Below are 10,149 nucleotides of genomic sequence, written 5' to 3'. Positions count from 1 at the left end.
CTCCCAAGTAGCTGGGACCACAGGCGCCCGCCACAACACCTGGCCATTTTTTGGTTGCAGCCATCATTGCTGCTTGGCGGGCGCAGGCTGTGGATTCGAACCCGCCACCTTAGGTGTATGTGGCTGGCGCCTTAGCCGCTTGAGCCACAGGCGCCGAGCCTAGATATTCTTGAACAACTGTAACTACAGCACACCATCTCTACTAAGCTTATGTTGAAATGCATAGGCAGCTCTTCTAAACAGATGATGCCAAACCACTAGAAAGCATAGCCATCCCAGTCAACATCCATTGATACTGTTTTACCCCACAACCCCAGCTTCTTTCCACCCTCAGTCTAAAAATGGCAGCTATGAAACCAAACTGAAAAGAATCTCCTCTTGACTAATTTTTCATCCTTTCCCCAAATGTCACTCTGCCAATTAAACTTTACTATCCATACAAATTTCTGTCCAAAAAGACCAAGAAAAATGTCTATCTTAGGGTGGCACCTGTGGCTCAGTGGGTAGGGTGCCAGCCCCATATACCAAAGGTGGTGGGTTCAAACCCAGCCCCGGCCAAACTGCAACAAAAAAGAGCCAGATTTTGTGGTGGGCTCCTATAGTCCCAACTACTTGGGAAACTAAGGCAAGAGAATCACCTAAGCCCAGGAGTTGGAGGTTGCTGCGAGCTATGATGTCACAGTACTCAACGGAGAGTCACAAAGTGAGACTCTGTCTCAAAAAAAAAAAAAAATCTATTTTAAATAAGTATAGTAGTACTCTTCCACTTCTTTTAAATTCTGGCAACCAGTTTATACTAGATGTGGGGGGAAAAAAAAGGGGTAAAGAATGTTGAAGAAATACTGTCAGCTCAACAGGCAAAGAGCTATTAAAAACTGAACAATTGGCTGGGTATGGTAGCTCACGCCTGTAATTCTAGCACTCTAGGAAGGTGAGGCAGGAGGACTGCTTGAAGCCAGGAGTTTGAGACCAGCCTAAGCAAGAGCAAGACCCCATCACTACTAAAAACAGAAAAATCAGCCAGACATCTCGAGGCCCATCCCTGTGGTCTCAGCTACTCGGGAGGCTGAGTGTAGGAGTGTGAGGTTGTAGTGAGCTATGAAGATGCCATGGTACTCTACCTAGGGCAATAAACTAAGAGTCTGTCTCAAAAAAAAGAAAAGAAAAGAAAAATTTAAGAATTACAACTCACATGCATCATATGCAATGCCTTATAACCTATGCCTTTCTGCTTTGTGTGAGTGTTGCATATATTATATAAATGGAAACGGTTTAGATTAGATTAGACCTTTCTAGAAGACTGAGTTTAGGTCTTCCTAGTCCTTTTATCTATCATTCCCCATAAACAAATAAATGCACTGTAATGTTGATAATTATTATTTTTCTTCTTTTATTTTAGATTAATATGAGAGTACAGACAATTAGGTTTCACTGTTTGTGTTTGTTAGGTAAAGTCCAAGTTCTAGTTGTGCCCCTCCCCCAGGAGGTGTACCATGTACCCTTACAATATACCTGGTAGGTGAGAGCACACTAACCCCTCCCTCCTCTACTCTCCCCATTCCCCTATATTTATTCTGTCTTTGGAGAAAAGCCTGAACCCCGCCTTATGGAGGAAAATCAATTGATAGAGGGGCTCTCATCCCCTGTAGCTAACTGAAAAAAAGGCTAATGATTTGGGCAGCAGAGGAAAACTAAATCAAAGAAATTTCACTTTTTTTTTTAGACACAGTCTCACTATGTGCCCTTGGTAGAGTGCCGTAGTGTCACAGCTCACAGCAACCTCAAATTCTTAGGCTTAAGCGATTCTCTTGCCTCAGCCTCCCAAGTAGCTGGGACTACAGGCACCCACCACAAGGCCTGGCTATTTTTGTTGTTTATTTAGCAGGCCTGGGCTGGGTTCGAACCCACCAGCCCTGGTGCATGTGGCCAGAGCCCTAACCACTGAACTAGAGGCGCTGAGCCAAGAAACGCACTTTATAATTTGGTTTTCTCTGTACAGGGTAAGCTACTTGGGAAAAAAAAGAGAGAGAGAAAGGTCATTTTAGAGTTCTATTCCACCTACTTTTTTTTTTTTTTTTTGACATAGAACCTAAAGCTATCACTCTGGGTAGAGGTGCTGTAGCATCACAGTTCACAGCAACCTCCAACTCCTAGGCTCAAGCGATTCTCTTGCCTCTACCTCCCAAGTAGCTGGGCCCACAGGCGCCACCAAAACGCCCAGCTATTTTTTGGTTGAAGGCGTCATTGTTGTTTGGTGGGCCCCGGCCTGGATTCGAACTCACCAGCTCAGGTGTATTGCCTGGCGGTTAGCTACTTGAGCCCCAGGTGCCGAGCCTATTCCACCTACTTTTAACCTCCAAAATATAATGTATAGGCTCACGTCTGTAGCTCAGCAGCTAGAGTGCCAGCCACATACACTGAGGCTGGCAGGTTCAAACCCAGCCCGGGGCTGCTAAACAACAATGACAACAACAACACAAAAATAATTGGGCGCCTATAGTCCCAGCTACTTGGGAGGCTGAGGCAAGAGAATTGCTTAAGGCCCAAGAGTTTGAGGTTACTATGTTGCAAGGGCAACATAGTGAGACTCTGTCTCAAGAAAAAAGAAAAAAAGAATGGATGGCCAGGCACAGTGGCCTGTGCCTATGATCTCAGCTATTGGGGAGGCTGAGGCAGGAATATTGCTTAAAGCCAGGAGTATGAAATCAGCATGGACAATGTAACAAGACCCTCATCTCTGAAAGAAATTAGTTTTAAAAAATTCTCAAATGAGGGCGGCACCTGTGGCTCAAAGGAGTAGGGCACAGGCCCCATATACCGGAGGTGGTGGGTTCAAACCCAGCCCCGGCCAAAAACTGCAAAAAAAAAAAAAAAAAAATTTTTTTTTAAATGAAATAACATTAAAAAGAAAACAAAATGTTTCTTCCCTTGACATTCCATGTTCCTATTAATCAGAAACCCAACATTTAGGCTCAGCGCCTGTAGCTCAGCAGGTAGGGCACTGGCCACATACACCAGGGCTGGCGGGTTCAAACCTGGCCGGAGTGTGCCAAACAACAGTAACAACTACAACAAAAAAAAGGCTGGGTAGGACCATGCCTGTGGCTCAAAGGAGTAGGGCACCGGCCCCATATGCCAGAGGTGGTAGGTTCGAACCCAGCCACAGCCAAAAACTGCAAAAAGGAATAGCTGGGCATTGTGGCAAGCGCCTCTAGTCCCAGCTCCTTGGGAGGCTGAGAATCGCCTAAGCCCAAGAGTTGGAGGTTGCTGTGAGCTGTGACGCCACAGCATTCTACCGAGGGTGACATAGTGAGACTGTCTCAAAAAAAAAAAAAAAATCGCTCTAAATCCCACCATCTACATCAGGTTTTTATTTGGGATGGGCAGACTCCAGAAGGTGAACAAAGTTAAATACCTACAGATTAGTTCATGACGCAGTCAACTAGAAAAGCCAGAGGCAAAATACAAAGGTATAATTTGTATTTTTTAAAGAATAAAAACAAGAGACAACCAAAATGCCTTGGAAACCTCCACCTCTAAGGTGAATCTATTCTCTAATTTTGTTTTTTAGTAGTCATTCTAAAATAGGTTATTTTAAAATCAGGAGAGCAACAGAGGGCCTTTTAAGATAAGCTTCCCCTTCCAAGCAGGGGAAGCCACTGGAAAGCACTGTTGAGGGAGAGGGTGAAAGTCCACATTCTGGGGATCATCTCTGAAATATTAGCCTTTCTTACCAGGTCTTTTCTGATAGCCTCACAGAAATTAGTTCCTTCTATGAATCAATTCCACAAAGGCAAATCTCTGGACATATGATGTCCAAATCACAACTTCAAAAAAGCTAGTCATCCTCCTCCTCCCATTTATCACATGAGGTCAAAGTTTTTATTGATATCCAGGCCAACTAAATGGAATGGTATCATTTAGGACCCTATTAGAATCTTAGTATCCCATTTTTATTTATCTATTTTTTTGAGACAGAGTCTCACTACCTCACCCTCAGTAGAGCGCCACTGCATAACAGCTCATAACAACCTCTAATTCTTAGGCTTAGGAGATTCTCTAGCCTCAGCCACTCAAGCAGCTGGGACTATAGGCACCCGCCACAAGGCCTGGCTGTTTTTTGTTATTGTTGTTATAGTTGTCATTGTTGTTTAGCTAGGCCTGGGCCAGGTTTGAACTCATCTGCCTCGCTGTCTGTGGCTGGTGCTCTAACCACTGAGCTAAGGGTGCCAAGCCAGTATCCTATTTTTAAACACCTTTTCTGGAGTCTTAGTCAAATTTAGGATATGAAACATAAAACTGAGAATACGATAGATAAGCCAAGCAAGTTGAAATGTGCATCAGAAAGGGCAGTGTCTGGGTGGCACCTGTGGCTCAAAGGATTAAGACACTGGCCCCATATGCAGGAGGTAGCAGGTTCAAATCCAACCCCGGCCAAAAAAAAAAAAAAAGAAAGAAAGAAAGGACACTGTTGACTGTTTCTTTTAAGCGAAATAATGGACCAAAACACTGCCCCAAAACTTTTGTAGTGACCTATGTAACACACAAACTCAGAACAATTCATTCAGTTCGGAGCCTCATATCCAAATGTGCTACAGCACCTCAATTTGTGGTTCTGAAAGTACATTAGCAGACCACCTGCATCAGAATCTCCTGGGTCTTTTCATGTTTAGAGTGCTAGGACCTACCCCACACACTCCTACTAAATCTGAATCTAGGGGATAGAGCCTGAACGTGACATTTTTAATATGCCCCTTGGGTGACTTTAACACACACTTTAGTCTGAGAATACTAAATTAAACCCACTGACATCTTTGCTATTTTGTTACCAAGATATGTATCTACATGGGACGTCAATCCCTCTCCCTTGCAACCTATTTCTTAACTAGAAGCAGTAGTTAACAAACCCTCCAGTTCCCTACAAACAGCTCTATAAAAGAAAGCAAGAAACTAAGAAACATTAAAGACCATGCATGATTTTTAGGGTTGGGCGTCCAGAGCTCAGTGGTTAGGGCGTCGGCCACATGTTCCGGGGCTGGTGGGTCCGAACGGGGCCCCAGCCTGCTAAACAAAAAAAATAGCCGGGCTTTATGGTGGGCGCCTATAGTCCCAGCTACTAGGGAGGCTGAGGCAAGAGAATCGCAGGAGTCCAAGAGTTTAAGGTTATTGCGAGCTATGACGCCATGGCACTCTATCGAGGGTGACAAAGTGAGACTTTGTCCAAATTAAGAAAACAAACAGGCTCAGCGCCTATAGCTCAACCGGCTAAGGCGCCAGCCACGTACACCTAAGGTGGCGGGTTCGAATCCCCAGCCCGGACCCGCCAAACAACGACGGCTGCAACCAAAAAATAGCCGGGCGTTGTGGCGGGCGCCTGTGGTCCCAGCTACTTGGGAGGCGGAGGCAGGAGACTCGCTTGAGCCCAGGAGTTGGAGGTTGCTGTGAGCTGTAACGCCACGGCACTCTACCCAGGGGGACAGCTTGAGGCTCTGTCTCAAAAAAAAAAAAAAAACAAACAAAAAACAAAAGATCATGCACAATTTTAAGTGATTTGGGTCTCTGGTACATCCCCAAAATAATCATGTAAAGAGGGGCAGGAGTAGCCAATTCTCCAATGGCTCAAGATCAAAAATACCCCTTTCCTTCTTCACCACAAGCACAGCAATACCTCTGGCAATTCCCTGACACCAAACAGATCCGATTTCCTTTGGCGACCCCAACCTCTATTTAGAGTACTTTCCTTACTTCTTCACAGAGCTGCCTCATAATTGTTGTAAAAACGTTTCACATAATCAAATACACACACACAGTCCCACGGCCTCCTTGGAATCCTGAGACATCCTTCCCACTGCCTCTCCTCTATCTCTGAACTCGGGTTCTGACTGACCCACAAATGCCCCCCTCCCAACTCAAAGCTTTCCCCGCCCTTCGGATAACCCAAGCCCTCTGCAAACAGAGGCCCTCCCCAGTTCCCGCCGCGCACAGCCTGGTCCCCTGGGTCCTGCTCCTGTAGCTGGAACTACAGGCGCCCGCCACAACACCCGGCTTGGGCGACCCCTGCCCCCAGATCCCCTGCCCGAGGCCTCTTGCAACCCCTCTCCTCCTCCCATCAAGACGGATGCCCTCCCAAAGCATCCCCGATTCGACAGGCCCAGGCCGGGGTCCCGGACGTGCAGCCCAACTCCCACTTTTCGCCACTTCCCAGGGTTGTTTTGCAGGGCAGGGGTGCAGTCCACCCTCCACTTTGCTTCTCTTGCCCTCTCGCCTTCCTTACCCGCCTGCAGCCCGGTTTCGGCGACATCTTCAGCAGGGCTGGGCTCAGTCCAGCCGCCGCCCGTGGGGGAGGAGGGATAACTGTGGTTGTGGGAGCATTTGATGTCGCGGAAGAACTTCTGGGTCTCGCGCAGGTTCTGTCTCAGCCGACCCAGGTAGCGGCGGTAGCGACCGAAGCCCCGGCACAGCTCGCGAATCATTCCGCCTCCTCCGGGGCCGGGACCCGAGACGTGCTCGCTGCCCCATGGCACCCGGTCGCCATCCATATCTTCTGCTAGCTATGTCTTTCGCGGCTCGGTCGCCGGCCGCAGGCCCGGCCTCCCTCCTCCCCGCCCCCCAATGCTTGAGGGAGGAGGAATCCGCCTCCTGACGCCCCCGCCCGCAAGCGGCCTGGCTCCCAAACTCCGTCACTGCCGTAGCAAACAAACCAGCCCGCAGTGCGCCGCCAACGGAACCTTTCTCTACACTATCCTCAAGAGTGAGGGAAGGAACGCCGGAGGACGTGGTCACTGCGGAGTCTCCTGGGATTTGTAGTCTGAGCTGGGGCCGAGCGCCAAAACCTAAAGGCTGAAGGAGGGGAGGCTGTGGATGGGGCTGCTCCCCCTTTGGTAAAACGCTCATCTGTTCTTGTTCTTACACGCTTTCCTCGTTTAAAAATATGTTCCCAATCCCTACATGAGTGCCCCTGAGGAGATGGAGGAGGTACAGAATCTGAACTCCCGCAGAAGTGGAGTGCTTTACTGAAATCAGAGGCAAAGATTTTAGTAGCAGAGAAAAGGAAGGAAACATGACCGGGGACAGTAATATCTCCATGGTTACCCTAAATGGCTCACTTTCCGGATACAGGAGATACCGGTGAATTGGCTCAAACGGCTCTGGAAATAGGGAAATCTCTTAGTTTGTATCCTCCATTTCCGACTTTCCTTCTCCGTATGTGGAAAGGAGGGTCTGTAAGGGTTAAGAGCTATTAATTAGCTGAAGTGCAATGAGTTTCTTAAAGTAGGGAGACCGGGCTGAGTAAGGGGAAGTTGAGGTTTGTAACCTTCCAAACCATTTCTGATTATCTTAATTCGGCTTCTGCTAATATGCAAAGACTTCCATTGACACAGACTGTCACAGACCCTTGGACACAATTATAAAGAGTACAAAACTTGACATCGCCTCTTTTCCACTTCCTACTTTCTCCTCTGCACCAGACACAGAGTCCACTTGTGTCTTTTTTGCTGTGGAATAGCCCCATAGCTCTCTTTCGCTCTTTTTCAGGTTAATGGGAGGATACAAACAACTAGGTTACGATGTTTGCATCTGTTAGGTACAGTCCCTCTTGTAGTTGTATCCTACACCCAAGAAGTGTGCCATGTACCCTTACACTTACATTATCCCCATTAAGTGGGACCCCATCTTTTACTTAGATCAGACCTCCTCTGTGACAGGTTGGATGGTATGGTGTGGTAGTTCCTTAACTGAACTTAAGAGATTGGAGTTTGGTCTGGACCCCAAAGTCTTGGCTTGTGACTTCAAGCATGACCCTGTTTCATGTATAAAATAAGGGTTTAAAATTTCTATTTACTTATTTAGGGACAGGGTCTCAGAACACACATATCTATCAATACTTTTGTTCCCTCCTAGAACATCATTAAGGTGACAGGGAATTTCTTTTTTTTTAATAGAGACAGTCTCACTTTGTTGCCTTTGGTAGAGTGCTGTGGCGTAGCAGCTCACAGCAACCTCCAACTCCTGGGCTTAGGCGATTCTCAGTAAGGGAATTTTTATTTATTTATTTATTTTTTTAGTAAGGGAATTTTTAAAAGAATAAAGCCATAGTAATCAAAGGAGCTAGTAGAAAAGGGTAAAGTTGAAGATGGAAAGCAAATGGACAAATGTTAACTAAGTTACCAATCTGGGGAAATCTGAATCCTAAATCCTAAAAGTTGCACTTTTCAACTTTAATGTGCACATTAATCATGTGAAGATCTTTTTTCTTTTTCTTCTGGTAAACTTCCATGGAGCCAAGGGACCTTTTTAAAATACATGTCTGGAAAAAAAAATACACACACACACACACACACACACACATATATATATTCAGGCTGATTCAGTAAGTCTGGGGTGCCACTTGAGATTCTACATTTATAAGAAGTTCTCAGCTGGTATCATTGCTTCTGGTCCGTGGATCACAATTCAGGCAGCAAGGATGTTAGGAGACAGTGTAGGAGTCAGCAAAACCTCATGATTAAGGAAATAGGTGTTGGAGACAGATCCTAGTTCTATCCCTTCATGTTTGTATACCCTTGGAAACATTTTTTATTTTCTCTCAGTTGTAGTCCCTCACCTGTAAAATGAGGATAACAGTACCTTCTTCAAAGGCTTACTGTGACTATTAAAAGGCCAGTGCCAACATAATCTTAAACAATGTCAAAATAAGCCTTTAAAAAAAAATAAAATAGAGCAGTATCTGACATATAAGCACTCAATAAATGGCAGCTGTTTTTATCATTGTTATTATTATAAACTTGAGTTCTACTACTGACTTGCTACCGTATATATAATCTTGGACGTATCATTGGCCCTTCTGAGTCTTGGTTTTCTCTTACATCAAATGGGATCATAATAGTGGCCACCTCTAGGGTATTATGAGCATTAAAATGGAAAAAAATATATTTAAAAAGGTTTAGCATTTGCCTTGGGAGGCCAAGGCAGGTGGATTGCTTGAGCTCAGGAGTGCAAGACCAGCCTGAGCAGGAACCAGACCTCATCTCCACTAAAAAACAAAAATTAGCTGGATGTAGTGGTGCATGCCTGTAGTCCTGGCTACTTGGGAGGCTGAGATAAGAAGATTGCTCAAGCCCAAGAGTTTGAGGTTGCTGTGAGCTATGATGTAACAGCACTCAACCCCAGGGGAACTGAGAGTCTGTCTCAAAAAAAGAAAAAAAAGAGACTCCTTCTTGAAATTCCATTACTAGGCATTTAGCCAGAAGAAAAAAATCATTTTATCATAAGGACATTTGCACTAGATTGTTTAGGGCAAACGCAAACCTTTTATTAATCCATTCATGGGTTAGCTATAAGCCCATGAATGGATTAATAAACTGTGGTATATGTATACCATGGAATGCTATTCAGCCATAAAAAGATGGAGACTTCACATCTTTGTATTAACCTGGACAGAGTTGAGACACATTCTTCTTTGCAAAGTATCACAAGAATGGAAAAGCAAGTATCCAATGTACTCAATACTAATATGAAGCCTGCAGATGAACTAATATACATGCACAAGAGAGAAAAACTCACATCAAGTTGGGGAGGAAGGTAGGGGGATAGGAGCAGAGGGAGGAGGATTGGTGTGCTTCCGCCTAATGGGCACAATGTAATGGTATGTGCACACCTCCTGGATGTAGGACGCGACTATAAATGTAAACACTGTAACCTAATCATTTGGGCCCTCAATCTGAAATTTTAAAGAAATAACAGTGGAGAGTAAAAAAAAGGTGAGAATCTTATGATTATGCTCATCATCACTGGGTTGTTAGGAGGATTCAATGAGCCATAGTTAGTGAAAATACTCTGAAATTGAAATCCTGTAAAAGTTTAGGGGAAAGCAAAGGAATCAGAATTTCACGTGAGTTCCAGTCCTAGCATTGCTGCTTACTCATAATTTTAAGCAAATCATTTAACTTTTTGGAACCCCTCAAACCTCATCTGTATAGAGGAACTAATAATACCTGCGTCTCAGGGTTGTGAAGATTAAATAATAAAATGTATAAAGTACTTATACATTATGTTTACCTAGCACATAGACAGACTTAACGAATGTTTTCTTTCTGTAGTAACTGCTCACGTTTAGTCTTATGTATTTTTCCAAGGAGGATGGTATCT

The 10,149-nt window shown here is 45.0% G+C and overlaps 1 protein-coding gene across 2 annotated transcripts in view; it reads right to left on the bottom strand.

Annotated features, from left to right (window-relative positions):
• DSTYK (dual serine/threonine and tyrosine protein kinase) overlaps positions 1-6,627 on the bottom strand; it is a 72,018-nt gene extending 65,391 nt beyond the window's left edge. For both annotated transcript variants that reach the window (XM_003792235.3, XM_003792234.3), the window contains exon 1: positions 6,275-6,627. In XM_003792235.3, the coding sequence (XP_003792283.1) occupies positions 6,275-6,539 (265 nt within the window). In that variant the 5' untranslated portion in view covers positions 6,540-6,627. The remainder of the gene's footprint in view (positions 1-6,274) is intronic.
• Between the last annotated feature and the right edge of the window lie 3,522 nt (positions 6,628-10,149).

This window comes from Otolemur garnettii, unplaced genomic scaffold (assembly GCF_000181295.1).
Source record: "Otolemur garnettii isolate 467f Iridium unplaced genomic scaffold, OtoGar3 scaffold00055, whole genome shotgun sequence".
NCBI classification, from domain to species: domain Eukaryota; kingdom Metazoa; phylum Chordata; class Mammalia; order Primates; family Galagidae; genus Otolemur; species Otolemur garnettii.
The sequence above is the reverse complement of the archived record's forward strand: the minus strand, read 5'-3'. Positions and strand labels throughout refer to the sequence as shown.